This window comes from Micromys minutus (assembly GCF_963924665.1).
Source record: "Micromys minutus genome assembly, chromosome: 23".
NCBI lineage: Eukaryota > Metazoa > Chordata > Mammalia > Rodentia > Muridae > Micromys > Micromys minutus.
In genome coordinates, this window is record NC_137958.1 from 9637506 (window position 1) to 9658655 (window position 21150).

General features: G+C 45.2%; 1 protein-coding gene across 1 annotated transcript in view; it reads right to left on the bottom strand.

Moving 5' to 3' along the window:
- Nucleotides 1-21150, bottom strand: part of ACTR3B (actin related protein 3B) — an 86243-nt gene that overhangs the window by 37627 nt on the left and 27466 nt on the right. Inside the window, exons 2-3 of the mRNA XM_080936469.1 lie at nucleotides 12967-13022; nucleotides 1631-1755 (exon numbers count right to left, since the gene is read on the bottom strand). Coding sequence (XP_080792595.1) covers nucleotides 1631-1755; nucleotides 12967-13022 — 181 coding nt within the window. The remainder of the gene's footprint in view (nucleotides 1-1630; nucleotides 1756-12966; nucleotides 13023-21150) is intronic.

A 21150-nucleotide genomic window follows, 5' to 3' on the forward strand; every position in this document is an offset into this window, starting at 1 on the left:
GGTGGGAACCTCCGGTGACTCAAATATAAACAGCATGCTTTATACGGAGCTGCTCATATAGTGTATTTACGGCAGCACCTCTCGGTACACAGACTACCAGAAGGCCATGGGCAGACTCATCCACCATCCAGCTCCCTCTGGTTGCTGGGAAGAGGTGGAGAAACAGGAACTACTGTATACTGGTGGACTGTAAACTGGTAGAACTATTACAGAAGTCAGTGTGAAGGTTCCTAAAAAGAACTGTCACAGAACTACAGTACAGCCCAGGGAGCCCACACATGATATATAACTGAAGGACTCCATGACAATAAACCTCGGAGATACGTCCATGGTGAATGCTGTGTATGCACAGTAGCCAAGAAACGGAACCCGGCTAGACATCTTCCTTTTAAAAGTGGTGCTGCTACACAATGGGGTTTTAGTTAGCCACTTAAAACTGAAATCCTGACAACTGCAAGAAAATGGATACAAAGGGAGATGGTTAGGGTAAATAGAGTAAGCCAGACTCAGAAAAACAGAGACTGTGTGTTTTCTCTCACATAGAACCTAGACTTAAATCAGTCTCTCTCCCTGTCTCCGTTCCTGTCTCTTTGTCTGTCTCTGTCTCTCTGTCTCTGTCTCTCTTTGTCTCCCTCCCTCTCCCCTCTCTCCCCTATGTGTGTCTATGTGTGTGTGTGTGAGTCTGTGTGAGTGTGTATGTGTGTCTGTATGTGTGTCCGTGTTTGTGTCTGTGTGTGAATGAGTCTGTGTGTGTCTTTGAGTGTGAGACACACAGAGAAGAGAGTGTGTGTATGTGTGTGTGAGAGAGAGTGTGTGTGCATGTATGTGTTTATATGAATGTGTGTGTGTGGGAGTCTGTGTGAGTGTATATGTGTGTCTATATGTGTGTCTGTATTTGTATCTGTGTGTGAATGAGTCTGTGTGTGTCTTTGAGTGTGAGACACATAGAGAAGAGAGTGTGTGTATGTGTGTGTGTGAGAGAGAGTGTGTGTGCATGTATGTGTTTATATGAATGTGTGTGTGTGTGTGTATGTGTGTAATAAATGAAAGCAAAGGGGGATACCATGAGTGGAGAGGAAGTAATCTTAAGGGAGGAGGGAGAAAAGGAGAATGGTGGAGTCCATGGGTCATGAGGGCAGAAAAGAGGAGTATTCGGAGGAAGGGAGGGAACCAGCAAGAGTGGGCAGGTAGACAGAGAGGTCATGAGGTCATCAGAGGAAGTGGGGGAGAATAAGAACAAGGTATAGACATGGGTCTGTGAAAATGTCAGGATGCAATCCATTGCTTGGTGTGCTAATTTAAAGAGTAATTTAAATGATTTCTTCAAAACGCCTGCTTTAACATTAGTGTTTCTTCATAATCACTCCGTCTGCAAGTTTCCAAATCTGACATGTGCATTAGTCAACCTGCACCTTCCCAAAAGGGCAGATCTTGCTCACCCTGTTGACAACTGTGTGACTCGTACTCCACACAGAAACCCACCTCTTCAGAAACAACCTCCTCTGTTCAACTAGCCTCCACCTGAGCATAAGAAAGGTGTTCCACAACTCACAGGTACAATCTCCAGACACAGCCATGCTCTGCTCCTTTTGGCTTAGTTTACATAAGCACACTGCTGGCACAACTTTACCTTGGTAGCGTAGGTAGGTTTATCAATGGCTTCATCTCCTATGAAGAAGTCAAGGTCATCCACTCCCCTCAACACCCTTCTCTGGGCTTGATCAACTACCTTTGCGGATTCTCTGATGGCGATACCTGAAGGGAAACAGATGTTTTTCTTTCAAAAAAAGATGCTCGCACTTTGTGAAAAAATCACTCCCCACGCATTATCTCAATTATCAGGAACAGTTAACATAATCTGTATTCCGTACAAGGGAATGGTGACTGCTAAGGTCGTATCTGGGGTTAGGGTGCTAACAGGAGACATGGTGAGCACATGGAATAGCAGAGAAACAAACAACTCTTTTTCCAGTATCATCTCAGGGTAATGCAAGGGAACTGCTTCTAATGTTGGCACAGAAGCAATGTTACTAATCAGCCTCATCTGGAGGAACCCCTTAAGAAACCGGGGAATGTTACAGACCATACACCCACCACATGTTGGTTGTAAAATACAGCTTGGTGGAGGGCAAAATTCTACACAACACAGAAGACTAAGGGAAACTGAAAAATAACATTTATATGTTCTTAAATGACATCAAATAGTTCTTAGATATAGAGGCTTTTTATGGAGAGTGGGAAACTGCCTTCCAATTAAAATGAAGCTTTCGGGTTAGAGGCTAGCATGTGTTGCAAAAAGAGAAATATAATTATTCAAACAACAGTATCACAGAAGATCTTAATGGTATATATGTGCAACTATACTTAGTAATAAATAATCATATAAACTTCACTCCAGAGTTTAATATCCCATAAACTATGAAACAAAGACTCAGTTTGCTTGACACCCCTGGTCACAATCGGAGCTCCCTTCAACTCCTCCTCCTCATTGGGTCTCTGGGGGGGGGGGGGGAGCCATCCCTTCCTGGAAACTTTCCCTGACTCCCTGGGGGAGGGGCTCTTCTCAATGTCCACTGGCCCTTCCCACTCCCATCAGCACATTCTTCATAAAGACCACCAACCAGTTCACCACGGAGCCTGGAGACACCTCCAAGTCAGAAAATGTATGTCTTCTACTACATCTCCAGGGGTGGGCACACGCAAATCACTAATGTAAGAAGCAGGAGGGTCAGCGAGCTCCCTGCTGCTCCTTTGTGTGCACACTGTCACTACCAGGTAGTCCCTGCGATGTCAAAGATCAAGGTCATACCGCTTCCAAGAGACACAGCCAGCTTTGCACCCGAGCAGCTGCCACCAGTGCACTCCAGAGAAATGTGTGCCGTGTTAATATTCTACGCTACTAAGATACTGTTTGTGAATTTGGGAAATGGTCAAACTTGTTATTCTAACATAAGCTGAATGCTGTAGCTATGTCGACAGAACCTCCTATAGTGTTTAGCGTAGGCAAGGTGAAGCTACAGTCACCACTGCAAATAAACAAGAGGCCCTCGGAGTTCCATCAAGAAAACCCTCTGTGTACCCCAAAAGGTGGGGTGCGCAATCTTTCTGATATGATTTCACTTCACAGAGTGAAACCCCCTTTGCAAATGGAGCTCGGCACTTCCAGGCTAGCTGCTCTACAGTGCGTGCTCTCACCATGAAAGGGGACGCATCCCACCACCTCCTAGGCAGGCTGCAGCACTACATTATACAGACAGACGGACACACTTAGCAGGGACACAGAGGACCACACTGAACGCCACACTGAAAATGTACCTGAACACTTAAGGGGCAGCAAGATGGAACCACTGTGGGGGAAGAGATCCAGAAACACTGTGACAATGGATTCATCTAATAAGTCACTCTAAGGGAGTGTCAGAGAATAAAGGTACACACTGAAGAATGCTTCATAGAACAAATCACAAGAAAAGGCGCACACAGGGGTCCTAACTCATTTGAAGTCAGAGGCAGTGAAACTGTATCAAAGCTTCGCACAGAGCTACCAAGTGGCCTTTCAGAACCACAAGTTCCATTTGAGTAACTTACAGACCACCCCATGTGTGGGCCTGGGATTGTCAGTCAAAGCAGGGCAACACCTAACCCTGCAGCAGGACCACAGCAGCTGTCCTCTTTAGCCACTAAGCACATCTGCTTTTCAATCATGGAGGTGGGAGGAAAGATAACAACAAATTCAAATGTTTGGACCCTAGCAGGTTGTATTCAGTTTTTAATATTGCCACAGGAAGTTGTCGTCTATAAGCTCACAGTTAAGAGCTGCACAGCTGAGTGAAGTGAGTTTGTAACTTTGAGTCTGCCTAGCATCCGCAGCCAGGGACGTCCCATTACTTCCACAGTAGGACGTTTAAAGTAAATCCAACTACACACCTATCTGGAATTGTAAGATGCAAGCTTTGCGGTAAATTCATCTTAAAAATTATTCCGGGGTGAACATGAAGGCTCAGGGAGGGGTAAAGGTGCTTGCCACCAAGCCTGAGGGTATGAGTTCAACCTCCAGGACCAACGGGTAGAAGGAGAAAATTGACACCAGCAGCTTGTCTTCTGACCCCCTGTGTACACTGAGCCATAAGTAAACACACACACACACACATACACACACACACACCCCAATAATAATAATAATAATAATAATAATAATAATAATAATAATAATAGTAAAACATTATTCCAAAAAATAAGTATACATTATTTCTAAAGTTATTTCTAAAAGTTAATTTTCTGACACCCTCAAATTATTACAGTGGCAGAATTAAAGCAGCATTTTAAGAGTGACTGGGGTGTCTTTTTCCCCCCTGAGAAGAGCATCAAGAAGTTACAGTGAAAACGAAGGATACAAGAAGGGCCTGGAGAGGTGGCTCAGTGGTTAAGGGTGCTTGCAGCTCTCGAAGAGGACCTGGGTTCTATTCCTAGCATGCATTGGCTCACAACCACCTGTAACTACAGTCCCAGGGCAATCTGGCGCCTTCTTCTGACCTGTGTGGGCAAGAAATAAATGTGGTGCACAGACATGTGCAAGCAAGATACCCACACACATAAAGTACTTTTCTAAAAAAAGGAAAAGATACAGAGTTATTTTGTCATCTAGCAAGAATAATCTTAATCATGTACACATTTTCAATTAAACTGTCAAGCCAGTAGTACAGAATGTGAGGTGGTGAGGGGAAAAAAAAACATTCCACAATTCTTGATATTGCTTGAGTCGGCCAAGAATCTGGGGGCAAAACATGAACCAAAAGAAAAAGAAAGCCATAGTCCCACCTCGGTCCCCCCCCCCCCAAAGCCTGACTTAACAGGAAATAAATGAGAACAAACAGAAATTTAAATGACAGTAAAGTAAATCTTATCCCTCCCTCTGTTCTGAGCCCAGGTCATACAGAGCTAAGTTTTGGTGGCAGGGAGGAAGGGGGAGGGGAATAGAGAGGTGGGAGAGAGGAAGGAAGTAGGGGAGGGAGATGGCACTTGTTTTTATAATTACATGGCAGGCAACAGAATCCCAAGCAAAGCAATAAAGACACAGAAGCCTGAGCTAGAGATGAGGCTCAGAGGTGGAGCTCCTGTCTAACCTAGGTCACCCAGCTACCTCGGCAGCCACATTAAACTACAGAGCCCTGACCCCCTCCCCACCCAGTGCTAACACAGACCCTATCCAACTAGGTGTCCAAAAAGGCCAGGTGGAAACCTTGCACTTTGACCCCAACCTGCCAGAAACAAAAAGGCATTCCCCCTTAAAGCAAGGTAAAGAATATCATAGCGTCATAAACCATATAGCAAGAATCAGAAACATCAATTTAAATAAGGCAGCTGCCCAATCAGATGGAGATAGAACAGATATTATGTCACCAAACAAGGTCCCTAGAACAAGACCATAACACTCTTCATGAGAAGTTTCAAACTGAGCTGTGCACATCCACTGACAAAGTCAGCTCCCTGGAGCAGAATAGGATGTTACTGCTTGGTCGGCTTTTGAGAGACTCTTGCTATGTGGTCCATCTAGGCTGGCGTGGGCTCTCCATCCTTCTGCCTCGGCCTCCTGATTGGATTACAGAGCTGGGTCACCCTACCCAGCTCCCAGATTGTTTCTTTGTATCTACTTTGTTGTTACTTCACTTCTTGGATTTGTTTCCCCTGAGGAAAGTTGCACAGTAAAAACTACATGTCTATATTTTTCTAAATCACCCTTCCAGGCGTTAAGTTTTGCTGAACATGTTTGTAGCTCGTTCAGTGGAGTTTGGTAGGCCCCATCCTTTGCACTGCTGAAGTGAATGAAATCTTGCTGACTAGCTTTGTTGTGGATCTCAGTGTGAGGAAATGTCCAATCAGACTTCTTGTGATCTGTGAATATTAAAACTGTGTACTATATGTGTGTTTTATGCAGTCATGGAGAGTCTCCTTAAAGTAAGGCTTCAAGTACACAGAGAGTAACTCCCTGTTCAGCACGTTTGGAGTGAAGATAAAATAAAAATGCTATGATTGTCAAACCATCACAGCAGAACTGTAGGAGTCAAATTTATAATAAACAGAGGCCTTTAAAAAACAAGTAAGTGTCTAGAATACATTATGTCCTATTATTTAAAATCACTGTCTTAAGTTTTCTGTTCAGAAAATAAAAATTGGAACAGAATCAACATGAAGAAGACAAACTGTCCTGGTCCTCCCGCCTCTCAAGGACACAGCTCTTACAACACTGTTTAAACCTGAAATAGCATGGCCATCAAAACTGATATAGAACCACCAAGGAAACACTAAAGCTGTGCTCTCTTTAAATTCAGTGTGACTAAAGCACCTGCAAGCCCCAGTGCTAATGACTACTTTAATAGCAGTTCTAGCCAACAAAACAGCCCCTAAAGAGCAGCAGGACGGCTCAGTGAATAAAGGTGCTTGCCACCAAGCCTGAAGACCTGAGTTTCATCCCAGGGACCCACATGATAGAAGAAGAGCACTAATTCTTAGAAGTTGTTCTCTCTCTCTCCACATACCATGCCACCTGCACCCCACATACAATAAATAAACAGATGTTCCAAAAGAATAAGCAAATACAAACAGCCACGGTAAGGAAACAAATTTAAGACCAGAATTAGAAGCCAAACATGACCATTACTGGCAAGCAATACAATGAACTGCCTGCAGATGGGGCTGGGAGACTGTCCAATCAGTAAGGTGCTTGCCTTGCAAGCAATGGAACCCGAGTATCCAGAATCCCAGTATAGGTAGGCAGAAACAGGGATTCACTGGCTGGCCAGGCGACCTCAGAGTTGATGAGCTCTGAGGTGCTGTCTCAAAAATTAAGGTGGAGAGCAATGAACAAAGACACCAACGTCAACCTCCCCGCCTCTGTGCACAGGCATCCACAGGGGCTCATGCCCACATACCACAAGAGTCAGGGAACTGGAAGGGAGGGAGAGAGGGAGAGAGGAGGGGAGGGAGAGAGGGATGGAGGAAGGGAGGGAGAGTTTACCTGCAGGCTATCAAATGTTCCTGCACGCAAAAATAACTTACAAATCTCAAACATTTTATTTTTATGATTTTATTTCAAGCCATGCACATATATCTGCATTTGTACGTGGAAGTGTGCATGTGTGTGTACAGATGCTCACAGAGTTCAGGAGAAGGCACAGGACTTCCTAGAGCTGGATGTACAACTACTGCCTGTGAGCACTGGAACTAAATCCAGGGATTGGAAAGAGCAATGCACACTCTCAGCTGCTCCAGCCCCAGGAGTGTGCTTATGTGACTAGTAAGAACGAATTAGGAAGCTTAATTTTGAAAATAAATTCACACACAATAAGACTTCAAACTGCTAAAAATAAATCTAGCAAAAAAAGCATGTGGGAGAATTTAAAGAAAACTTTTCTAAAGAACTCACACGACATGAATGAACAATGACAACACCTGTGTGGCCTTCATGATCAGGAGCTGAGGACTCAGTTCTTATCCATGACTAGCAAGTTAAATGTAAGCATCTTACATTAGTCTAAAAAAAAGTATCTCAAATCAAGACCTCCTCATAGTCTTTTATAATCATCTAACTGATTCTAAAATTTACAGTACAAAGGAAGAGCCAAACCATTCAAAAAAAGAAGGAAGGAAGGAAGGAAGGAAGGGAAGGAAAGGAAGGAAGGAAGGAGGGAAGGAGGGAAGGAGGGAAGGGAAGGAAGGGAGGGAAGGAAGGAGGGAAGGAGGGAAGGAGGGAAGGGAAGGAAGGGAGGGAAGGAAGGAGGGAAGGAGGGAAGGAGGGAAGGGAAGGAAGGGAGGGAAGGAAGGGAAGGAAGGAAGGAAGGAAGGAAGGAAGAAAGGAAGGAAGGAGGGAGGGAGGAGGGAAGGAAGGAGGGAAGGGAAGGAAGGGAAGGAAGGAAGGAAGGAAGGAAGGAGGGAGGGAAGAAGGAAGGAAGGAAGGAGGGAGGGAGGGAGGGAGGGAGGGAGGGAGGGAGGGAGGAAGGAAAAGAAAACATCAAATCCACTAGAGAAAACTGTTCAACACAATGATGGGACCCAAAATGCATCCCTGGAGCAGAGGCAGATAAACACATCAATGAAGAAAATGAAGACCAAAACTCCCTAGGCATGGGCAGGCACGGGGGCTCACATCTGTAATCCCAGCGCTCTGGAGGTTTAGGCAGAAGGTTAACAGTTCTGAGCTGTCTGGTAAAATCCTGTCTCCAGAACAATATTCCCAAGCATAAGTGTGACCTCGGTGTGACAGAAAAGGAGTGTCAAATGGGAATGCACATGTCGATCACTGGTTGCAGGGGTAACAGGCTTACACTTGGAAATAAAGTCAGCTAGCTAACTTTCATGCATATTCAAAACTTAGCTCAGAAAATACACAATTCCTTATGAGCCCCTTGGAATGGGAATATACTTTTAAAAATAGAAACATTACCAACCGAAAAACATTGAAATGTTTAACTCTATCAAAATATAAAATTTCTAGGTGACAAAAAAAAAATCACTTTAAAAATGTCACAGTGCACCAGGAATGTAGCCCAGTAGTTAGTACACACAAACACCATAAAATAAACAATCACAAAAATAGGAACAATAGCTGTAACAAATCAGTACATGATGCCTAGTGTCCCCAGTACACCAAAACTGCAATTTTAAAAATGAAAAAGAAAAAAATACACACACACACACACACAATCAACGAATGATGCTGAGCTTTACCGAAAATCAGAGAAATAAAATTCTAAAAGCCAGGTAACTTTACATTTGCTGAACTTGAGGCTAATGGAGGGAAGACAGAACCTCACAGGAGTTGCCAGTGGGCGGAGGTCAACACTGGACTCCTGAGAAGGCAGCTGCAAAGCGGCCACCCAATCAGAACAGCTCAGATCCCTGCTTAGGGGAGATGGGCATGCGCACAAGATGTTCGCTACACTGTTGCATATAGGAGAAAAACCTGGAAATATTGGCGTTGCTAAAATGTTAGATGGATATAAGCACCTAAGTCTGTAATTTCAGCACAGGGAAACTGAGGCAAGAGGGCTGTTTGTTTAAGATCTGGGCTGCAAAAGGAGACTATGTTTTATAGCACACTACTCTCAGCTTTGGACCTGCATATGTTAACAGTGACAGATACTGAAGGTAACCCGGAAGAGGTGTTTTGTTTTTAAGATAATGCTAACATGTTGCCGGAAATTGCTTTAAAAATCCACAGCACAGTGGACCTTTCCACAAAGGATGTAAAGCTGAAACACTAGAAACCTAGGCAGAAAATACCCACCATGGGAAGGAACAGGAAGGAGGGGCTGAGACTCAGCCTAAAAGGTGTCAATCACAGACAGCTGTCACCTGAGAACCTCACTTCAGGTGACTGACCACAGAGCAAGCAGGTACACTTACACCAACTAAAACACTCCATGGCCTGTGTCACTGTCACGCGCAGGCCAGCGCTGGCCAGCACTTCCTTAGGCAGCACGGGCTGTGTTTACTCTGACAAGAGAAAGGTCAGTGTGCTTTTGTGGGTGGTGTCTGGGAGCTTTACTATAGTTTCTTTTGCATTTTATTAACCAAGCCAAAATATTAAGGCTATATTTAACTTCATTTAATTAAAAAAAAAAAAAAAAAACAGGCCAGGAGTGGGGGCACACAGCTTTAATCTCAGCAGTCCCGGAAGCAGAGGCAAGTTAAGCTATTCTAGTTAGAGGCCAGCCAGGTCTACATGGAGAGTTCTGAGCCAGCCAGGGCTACACAGTAAGAGCCTCTCCAGAAAGAACAGCAACAAAGTTGCCTCAGGCCCCTCAGCCAGCAAGCTCTCTCTCCTGAACTCACCTAGTCTGAGCTACTGGCAACTCTCACAGGATGCAGTGAGCACAGGAAACTCGCCCCTACCCTTCCCCCATCCCTCCCTCCCCTTTCCCCATCCCTACCCATCCCTCCCCTCTCCTTTCCCCCATCCCTCCCACCCCTCCCTCCCCTTTCCCCATCCCTCCCCACCCTCCCCCATCCCTTTTCTCCCCTTTCCCCCATCCCTCCCCACCCTTCCCCATCCCTTTTCTCCCCTTTCCCCATCCCTCCCCATTCCTCCCCTCCCACTTTCCCCCTCCCCCATCCCTCCCCATCCCTCCCTCTCCCTTTCCCATCCCTCCCCACCCCTCCCTTCCTCTTCCCCCATCACCCCTCCCTCCCCCAACCCTCACCCCAGACATTCCCTGTTCACCACCCTCTTTGCTGCTGGGCTCAACACACCCTCCTCAGCTCCCAAAGTCTCCAGCAACCTCAAAACAAAAATAGGCAGAAAAGAATAAACTTCCTCCAAAAAAGGAGGCCAAGTCTATACAAAATCTTCAACAGACACACACAAGTGAGGCCTGGACAAATCTACCGACAGTCTGGAGAGGGTACTACCAGTATGGTTCCAGTAGCCTGGCCCTCAAGGAGCCCTCAGGACCCCGTGGAAGCCATCAGGATTCCTGATGTGAAAATGAGGTTCCCCAGAAAGACAATCCAGCCAATCACATGACTCTTCATCTCCAGCCAGGCTGCTGTGGCTCAGCTTCCATCTCTCCACACCACACATCTGACCTTTGGCCTCTGGGGGTCACAGTCTGGCTACACGCCCGCCTTCCCTCATTCCCTCCCTCTTTCTGCCCCTGTTCTTTTCTGTCCTTCCTTCTTTGTCTTCCTCACTCTCTCTCCTGAGCTATGGGACACAGGTCTGGTGCAAGCCAGGCAAGCTCCAGATCATCCCTCCTGAAGCGACTTCAGCATGTGCATCCTCAGACTGGTCAAACAGGAAAACTCTCAGCACAGAAATAAGCAGTGGGTGAGTGGTCCAGGTGACTGAAGGCCTGCACTCACCTCAGTACCCATAGGTCTGCCCTAACATCTTCAACTGTGTTTCTGGAAAGGCTCTCCCAGAAGAATGGCGGCCAACAGTTCTGCAGTTTGGTGGCTGCAGAGATGGTCCAGTGGTTGAGAGCACATGCGACTCTTGCAGAGGACTTGAGTTTGTCTCCCAGCGCCCATCTCAAGTGGCTCAGAACTCCCTATAAATCCAGGGACTTAATGTCCTCTTCTGAACTGTGCGGGGATCTGCACTCACAAGTGTACAAGCTCACAGACACATATATGCACACCACATACACACATATATTACAATAAAAAGATGAGGCTGAAAAGATGACTCGGTGGTCGAGAGCATGTCTCCTCTTCCAGAGAACCTGGGTTCAATTCCCAGCCCCACACTGTGGCTCAAAACCAACTGTAACTTCTGGCTTCTGCAGGCCTTATATACTCACAGTACACGGACATACATGCAGGCAAAACACCCATACACATAAAAATAAATGAGTAAAAATTTAAATTAAATAAAATTGTAACAGTCGCACCCTTTGACACCCTGTCCTCTGACATCTTTATTCTCTTCTACCTGTTGCCACTGCTGAGGTTCCCACAGTCCCAATCTGAGCGTCCCCTTGCCTTTTGACAGTGAGTCCTGCTAATAACAGGCTTCAGTCCCTCTATGAATGAGGACAGGTTAAGTGGTGCAGCCCACTGGGCACTGCTGAGTTTCAGAAGGCAGCAAAGCAAAGGGAACACGGTAAGTTCTTCCTAGATGATGGACTGAACAAGGTTAAAAATCTGATCTCTTCTTTAAAAAAAAAAAAAAAAAACCAAGAGAGCCCAATTTGTCAACTCAGCATGGAATGACCACTCCTCCTGATGAAGCTCAGAGGCTGACACTGTACAGATGTCAGAGGTCATGGGCTAACTAAGCCTCCACAGAACGAAGCCCAGCTTCCATTATTGCTGGATTTCGAGACAGGACTTTATGAACACAGTGAGTTTTCAGAGGTTGCCAGGGCAGGTCCTGACTAATTAGATAGTAAAAAGAAAGGGCACCATTTCTTTCACACTCACACATGTTCACACTGAGCAAACAAAAGTGACATGAAGGCACAGTGGGAAAGAAGACAAACCCTCTATATGTCTAGAAAACTATGTTTCACCAGGCACCACCTTGACCTTGGACTCTGAATTTCCAGAACTGTGTTGTGGTTCTGTTGACTAAGGCCCCTTGTCTGCTATTTATCAGGCACCCTTATCAGACAACACTCCACTTTATGAATTTAAAATGAGACCACAGCAGACCATTAACACCCGTCACCAGGCATTTCCCACATGTGGCACCTGCACACCCAACAAGAGCTGTCACTCACACACACACAGAACTGGAGCTTGTGGGCCAGATCTCAAGGAATGTGGAGTACACTGTCTAGGGATCCGATGCTCACACTAACCACAAAAAAGGCTTTGGCCTTGATCTAAATACATTGTTAACCAAGCTCTCCTTCTGAGCTGGGTCCTAGGATCTCATTTGAGTTTACTCCCTTTGAGTTTACTCCCTTTCCCTTGGGCAAACTGTCTCTGGGATTCAAACCAGAGAAGTCTACTAAAGCCCACCTAGCCCTCTGGAGAGATGCCCGAGAGCAATAAAGAACAGGTAGGATGAGTTCATTCTCAGCACAAGACACCTAAGTGCACACCACCCTCGGCTGGTGAAAAGTTAAACAGAACAGGGTAATCACAGACCTCTCGTTGCCACAAACAAACAAACAAACAGTGATGAAACCATGCTTCCTTACAATCACAGACCAGCCTTAAGGAACCAGAGAGACTGTTCCAGACGGTTGAGACACTTAGAAAACAATGCCCCTAGCCACCTCCCAGGTGAAACTAGAAAGCCAATGACAAAGAAAGGAGTTTGAAGGGACTGATGCTAATGAGGTCCAGGTGACAGCCTCCTCCCATAGCAACATTTATAGTTAAGCAGGCCTTCCCAGGAAGTGAGTGATGGTCTAAAAGAAGACACTAAAAACAGTAAGACACCTTCATACACAGAACTGGGATGCTTTACAATGCTGAGAAACACAAGCCTTTAAGAACCCAAGGAAGAGCTTTACTTACATGACGGAATAATGAACTGTGGCTCAGTGTTGCCTGCGTAGCCAAGCTTGGTGTACCTAAAAGCACAAAGTCATCAACACAGGTTTAGACGGCAATGCTGGAGACCACACCCCACTCATGTCTTTCATTATAAGCACACCAAGCCTAGAATACTACCTTGAAGAGAAGAGAGAGAAACAAACTGTGCTCCATGATAATCATTTGAAAGTAACTGAGAAGCATGAATAATGTTCGAGTCTATGCCTCTGACCCCTGCCTCTCACCGAGCTGTCCCATTCTTCTGAACTTCACAGGAACACAAAGACACAGTTGTCCCAGTTTTGCAGATAGAAGAACTGGGGCACTGAAAAGCCAAGCTGCCCAGACTAAAGAGCTGGTGAAATGAAGAAGAGCCCGCGCCTAAGTTGCAGCTAACTCCGGCGCCGGTTCTGTGCAAAGGACTGACTTCCTCACTTCCTAAACTTGTAGACTGACTACGTAATTTTCTTAAAATGCTGTGGCATATGTCTAGACGCAGCTCCTGCCATCTCCTGAGGATCATCCGACAGGAGCATCTCTTCCCCATCTCACTTCAGGAGAAAGAAGCCCACTTTCTGTCAAGATACTCTGGTAGATTCCAAAAGCCTTTACAAAAACAACTGCCAGAATTCTACTTTCTATTCCAAAAGCATTCGATAATCTCCTAAATATAAAGGGAAGGAGGGGAGGGGAAGAGGGTGAGGGGAGGAGGGTGAGGGGAGGAGGGTGAGGGGAGGAGGGTGAGGGGAGGAGGGTGAGCCATCACTCAGATCATCTGCTGGAAGGGTAAATGGAAAAAGCAGCATCAGGAGCTTCAGGAGTCTGAGGACCAGTGCCCCATCTCAGCTGATCTTGGCTGATCCCAGCACTCGGTGCAGCCAGCCTTTGCTTATAGTGGGCAAAACACTTCCTGGGACTAGAAAAGAACAATGAACTTGTTCTAATTTACAGATTATTTCAAGATGTTTAATATTAAATGATTCCACTTGATATTTCTAAGTCTTCTTAATTTTATTTTTTTAAACACATTTTACCATATGCTAGCTTTGGTATTTTGAAAGCATATCCAGTAAGACAAACAAGCTGGCTGCCCTTATACCATACCTATTGTCTACCCTACGTGAGGTGTGAGTTCTTCAGACCACAGGAGAAGGCAAGGTCAGATCCCAAGACACCTAGGCCCTATAGCACAAGGTCCATCTGAAGCCCCTACAAGTCTACACACTTCAGATCTGGGCACAGGAATTAATAACCAAGTGAACCCATAGTCTCCATGTCGGGGATCACAGACCCATAAGAGAAGTTTCAAGACCACCCAGAGCCTGGAAGCTTTAGAGAGTGAAGGCAACACAGGCTGAACTTGAGAATCCAAGACTAGCAATGAATGGTGGCTCAGGCTGCAATCCCCACCACAGGGAAGCTGAGGCAGGAAAATAGCAAGTTCAAGGCCCCAGTGAGAGACAGGCAACTTATCCCCCAACATTCTGTCATTCTGGAGGCATGCTCTGATGAACTAAAACACTGGCCCAAGGCTAAAAACCTTAGTGAGCCAATAAGTAAGTCAGGTATCCCTGAATGGTCAAGTCTAACTATGTTTCTTAACAAGCCAACTTATACATTCACCGCCTACTCTGTAAAACTATGCCCTTGTTCCTAAGTCACTTAAACAAACCCATTCTTCCACACAGTAAGCTTATGAGTGTCTGGCATTTATGACTCTATTTCTGCTCCCTAAGGCAGTACCTGGCCACAGAGCAGAATTTCCTAAGTACCTGCTCATAGCATTCTTGCCAGATGCTGAGCTACTGAGACCAAGACTGAAGCTTAGCATGGGGGTGCTGAAGGTCATGAAAAGGAAAAGTAATGAAACCAGAGAGGGTCAGAGTCTTACGATCTACTGTTGTACGGGGAAAGATCTACCACATGTAAATGATTCAAAATATGGCAATGTGTAGGCACTTATTAATATCAGGTACCAAGTAGCACTTGTGTTTACTGCATTTTTAATTTTTGTTGTTACTTAAGCCTATGCCCTTCTGTAGTGGTGGGTGCCTTTAATCCCAGCACTTGGTCGGCAGAGGCCAGCCTGGTTTACACAGTGTATTCCAGGACAGCGAGGACTACATAATGAGAGACCCATCTCAAAAACAAGCAAGCAAACAAACAAAAACAGACCATGTTGTGTGAAACCAGATGGCCTGAATTCAAGCCCCACCCATTGCTTACCAAACTGGAGGAAAGTGCTTTACCTCTGTATGAGATTCCTGAATCCCCCTCATTAGAGTTGCGACAATAATCCATTGGAGATAACATACATAAAAATGATACAATGTTGTGCTTATAAGTTTCATTTATTATTTTACTATAGTTTTTTTCTAGATGTTTGAAATACATTGTTTTTAGTTAGGGTTTTACTGCTGTGAACAGACACCATGACCAAAAGGACAACATTTAACTGGGGCTGGCTTACAGGTTCAGAGGTTCAGTCCAGTATCATCGAGGTAGGAGCATGGCAGTGTCCAGGCAGGCATGGTGCAGGAGGAGCTGAGAGTTCTTCATCTTTATCCAAAGGCTGCTAGAGTAAGACAGACTTCCAGGCAGCTAGGATGAGGGTCTTAAAGCCCATGCCCACAGTGATACACCTCCTCCAAGGCCACACCTCCTCCAACAAGGCCACACCTCCTCCAACAAGGCCACACCTCCTCCAACAAGGCCACACCTCCTCCAACAGAGCTATCACATCTTCTAATAGTGTCACTCCCTGAGCTGAGCATATACAAACCATAATCCACTCCGTGCCCCCCATAGACTTATTCAAACATGAGTCTATGGGGGCCATACCTAAAACTAGCATAATGCAAAATACACTTAGTCCAACTTCCAAAGTTCCCATAGTCTATAGCAGTCTCAAAAATGTTAAAAATCCAAAGTTTAAGGTCTCTTCTAAGATTCATCCAATCACCTAACTGTAATCCCCAAAGCAAGACAGGAAACCAGCTGGACAAAGTCCAATCTCTGTATCTCTGTCTGATGTCAACTCGCTCTTCAAATCTCCAACTCCTTTTTCATCCTTGTTGACAGCAACAAACTTCTTTCTAGGCTGGTTGCACTCCCTGTTAGCAGCTTTCCTCAGCAGATAGCTGGATCTGGCATCTTTAACATCCTGTGGTCTCCAAGGCAGCTTCAATGTTACAGCTTCTTGTTTCAATGTCTGGGATCTACACATGATCTTCTGGGCTCCTACAAAGGGCTGGTGTCACTTCTCCAGCTCTGCCCTCTGCAGCACTCTAAGCTCAGGTTGATCCATTGCCACTGCTGTTCTTGGTGATCATCCATGGTACTGGCATTTCCAATATGCTGGGGTCTTCCATTGCAACCAGGCTTCACCAATAGCCTCTCATAGGCTCTCTTCATGGTGCCAAGCCTAAACTCTTTTACATGACTCCTTCAGTCCTGGTCTGCCAACTGCACCTGAGGCTGCACATTCACCAGTGGCCTTCCATGGCCTCTCACAGTGCCATGCCCCAGCTGCCTTCAAAACCAGTACCACCTGGGTGGTTCTTACACATTACCAAAGACAGCTGCAGCACAAGGGGCAACCTTGGCTATCTCTGGAACACAGCTTCTTTGTGCTCTCAGAAAACACCACACAGAAGATTAAACCTCAGTGATGCCTGTCTCTTCTTAATCACCAATAATTTATTAGCTCCAGCTAACCAGCATAAATTTTCCAAGTAGTCCCTTTTATTCTAACTCTATAGCCAGAGCCATGTGGCCAAAGCTGCCAAGTTCTGCTGCTTGCTGGGGCTGCAACGTGGCCCCTAGTTCTACTACAATATCATTAGTTTCTGTTTTCCTTCTCCTTCACAGCCTAAGACTGGCTGTCTTGGATCTTGCTCTGTAGTTTGACCTTAAACTCGGAGATCTGTATGCCTGGATTTAAGCTTTTCTTCACCTAGAACTAGCTCTGTCCCAGGCTGGCCTTGACTTTATCTCCTGGGCTTAAAGGTGTGTATCACCATACCTGGTTCTAAATTAAAGTGGGTAGGATCTTTTCCCAAAGTCATTACTTCCTTAATTCAATTTAATATCCTTGACCACAGGATTCAGCTCCATTTCACCTCCTGATGCCCTTTTAATACTTGAACATATATTTTATATTTTTCCTTTCTCAGCTTGTGATACCTGTTTAAAATGCACTTCATGGGACTTAACCAGAGAACAGAATCCATGATGGGTGTTTCTGAGACTTCCTAATTGTATTGAATTAATTGTAATTCAATACAATTAATCTGAGTCTTTTCATCTCAGCCTCAGGCAAACTCTTCAGGGCAAAAAGTAGCCACATTCTTCACCAAAATACCACAAAAACATTCTCTAGGCAACATACTGAAATTCTTCACTGACACCTTTTAGGCCAGGGCTGTACAATTTAAATCATTCTCAGTAGCAAAGTCTTCTATATTCTTACTAGGATAGCCCATTAAATCCCATTTAAAGCATTCCACTGTTTTCTAAATCCAAAGACACAAAATTTACATTCTTCCAAACAAAGCATGGTCAGGCCTATCACACAATACCCCACTTCTGGTACCAACTTTTGTCTTAGGGTTTTATTGCTGTGAACAGATACCATGAACAGATACCAATGGGGCTGGCTTACAGGTTTAGAGGTTCCATCCATTATCATCAATGTGAGAACATGGCAGCATCCAGGTAGGCATGGTGCAGGAAGAGCTGAGAGCTCTACATCTTCATCTGAAGTATGCTAGTAGAAGACTGACTTCCAGGCAATTAGGATGAGGGTCTTAAGCCCACACTCACAGTGACACACCTACTCCAACAAGGCCACATCTACTCCAACAGGGCCACACCTTCTAATAGTGGGCGGAGCAAATACAAGCCATGACATATTGAAACTTAAAATTTTGAAAAGTAGCCAGGTAAGGTACATACACTTGTAATTCTGGCACTTGGAAGGTAAGAGAAGAAGGACTGTGAGCTCAACATCACCCCCACCTTCAATTACACGGCCCACCAAGTATGAGGCTAGCCTAGGCTACGAAAGACCCTTCAGCAAAAACAGCATTTTTTCTTTCTTTTTCAAAACTTTTTATTGGTTCTTTGTGCATTTCACATCATGCACTCCAATCCCATTCCTCTCCCCTTCTCCTTATAACCGCCCTCTATTCTTACAACCTACCCCACCCCACCCCCCAAAAAACAGTCTCATTGTGGAAGCCGTAGTGTGTCAGAGTGTGTCATACAGTATACCCTCTTGTCCATACTTCTTTGCTTGCAAGTGTTCACTGCAATGAGCCACTGGTCTGGTACAAGGCCTTTGCTATGCTATCACCATTGGAACCTCATTGGGATATCTCTCAGCCTATTGTTGCCCTGAGTCACGGAGCTCCTGCAGCTTTAAATCTATTAGACCAGCCCCTTCATGTACTCTAGCAGCTCATTAATGGGGCAGATATAGGATGGGGCCAAGACAAAGCCTGAGGGATATCTAAGCTGGTCAGTCCACTAGATCTCCAGCTCTTAGACCTTTGGGGCAGTTCCCTGCAACCCCCACACACCCTTCACAAACAGGGCCAGCTCTACCCTGCTGCCCAGGTGAAGTGCAGAACACACTCTCCCAAGGGCTGCAGCACGTGAGGGGCAGGGCCAGTTTCCTGCTCTCATGACCCCAAGGCCAGCTCTCTCACCTGCTGTAGGTGACAGGGGGCAAGTTGCAGGGCCTTTTCTTCCATGCTTACTCCCTCAGAGCCAACTCACCTGCTACTCCTACATCCAGGGCCAGTTCTACTGTGCTGCCCAGGTGAGGTACAGGGCTCTCCCAAGTTCTGCAGCAGGTGAGGGGCAGGGCCAGCTCTCCTGCCTGCTGTAGTGTCAAGGGCAAAAGGGACGGGAGGGCATCTCAACCTTGCTAACAGCACTGCATAGCAGACAAGTGACTAGGCCAGCTTATCTATTCCCCCAACCACCAGGGTCAGCTCTACCCTGCTTCCTAGTCAGAGCCCACTTTCCCAAGTGCTGCAGCTGAGAATGTTTTTCTTAATTTTTTTTTTAATGTCCTTTGCCCCAAGTTACAGTGGTCACTCTTTGTCACACAGAGGCAGTGTGACCTGAAGATTGCTGAGGATGAAATGGCCCTTAATGGTGACTCTAGTAGATACCATACATCCAGCTCATCTCCCTGCCTCAGCCATCTTGTTCCCACAGCAACAAGAGAATATTATACAGAAATATAAGGACAGGAACCCTTATGGCCCATGCTCCAAATTTCAACCCAAACTGTCAGTGACATTCAGAACATCTGGAGTAACATTCTGAAGCACCTACTTCCCACATTAGCACCTGTAGCATTGAGCAGTGATTTTCAAGTCTGAGCCAAACTACCATAAAAATGTATGCTAGTCTTACATGCCAAACTGTGGACTCTTCTCTTCCCACCATGGAGGACTAACACATGGGAGTTGGAGGGAGTCTATTGGCAAAGATGCAGGCTATAACTACATCACGGTAATTAAATGACTTTCAGGTTTCCTGTACTGTTCTTTGACTTCTGTTACTTTTAATAGTCACTGTGTAAGGAATGTATAACACAAAATTTCAAATTCAAAATTTTAATAAATGCTCTATCAATAAATATAAGCTCCCACCAAACTTCTCTGAGAACCTATGAACTAAAACTATAAAAGTAACCCATAAGGTGTCTATTTTCAAATACTTTCCAGAACTTGCCCCCTCAAAATAAATCAACAAGTAAAGCTCAATCCTTAAATCTGGAAGGCATTCAAGTTCCCATTTCCAAACCCAGCCTCAGTTTCCTAACCAGAGTCTATCAGTAGCTCATGCCATTGTCACCAAAGATACTGAGAGCGGAGGAGAGAAACACCCAGAGGTCACCAGAATGGCCCTCAAAATGTCTGTCTACTGAAAACAAGACCTCAAATTGAGGCTTGATGTGGCTGCCCAGTATGCTTTATCACATAAGCACGATGAAGAACATTTGAGCACACACATGGAAAGAATCAGTGGCCCATGACACACACCTACCATACAAGTTCCCAGACCCACAACAAGACTCCAGGAAGAGCCTGTCACCTGTATTTTAACATCCTACTCGCTTTGCCCCAGGGTTCTAACAGTCAGCCAGCGTATAACCAATTCCCAGATTTAGACCACATACAATCAACTTTCCGTGTATGCAACACAAGCTCCCTGCCCTCATGGTCACATTCTAACAAAATAACTCAGTACCCACCACAATCACCAAATAAAATATATCTATGTGCTTAAGTTTAATGCCAACCAAAATTCCAGATGAAAGGGCCCAGGTGCAATAATTAGAGCATATAGTTTAGGCATTCCATGAAAAAAAAAATCCTTTCTATTTAAAAATATTACACAATTTACAAGTAGAAAATAAACTAGGCCCATCTAGCAATGAAAAGAACATAAGCTCATGGCAGAAGCATTTAATCCTTACAATCTGTGATGTTTTGTATAAAAAGAGCATCCAGAGGCCCATAGGAAGTGGCACTATTGGGAGTGTGGCTGTATTGGAGTAGGTGTGGCCTTGTTGAAGAAAGTAAACCACTAGGGGATGGGCTTTGAGGTCTCAGGTGCTCAAGCCACATCCAGTGTGTCAGTCACTTCCTGCTGCCTGTGGATCCAAATTAAAAACTCTCAGCTTCTTCTCCAGCACCACGTCTGCCTGTGTGCAGTCATGCTCTCTACCATGGTGACAATGGACTGAACCTCTGAAACTGTAAGCCAGCCAATTAAATGTTTTCCTTTATAAGAGTTGCTGTGGTCACGGTGTCTCTTCACAGCAATAAAACCCTAAAACAGAACATGATGTATTGCTGTGAAGAGCCTGACTAGGCTTGTGTTTGGAAGAATGTGGACTTTGGGACTTTGGATTAGAAAAGCAGTCAAACACTTTAAGCGTAGCTTCATAGGCTATACAATTAAGAACATGGAAGACAGTGGTGCTGAGAGTGGTCTGAACTGTGGGGGCTGGATCAAGAGGTTACAGAAGAGAATATTAATACATGGCCTAGAGATCATTCTTGTGATATTCTGGCAAAGAATGTGGTGGCTTTTTGTCCTTCTCTAAAATTCTGCCTGAGGCTAAATTGAAGGGTTGTGGAT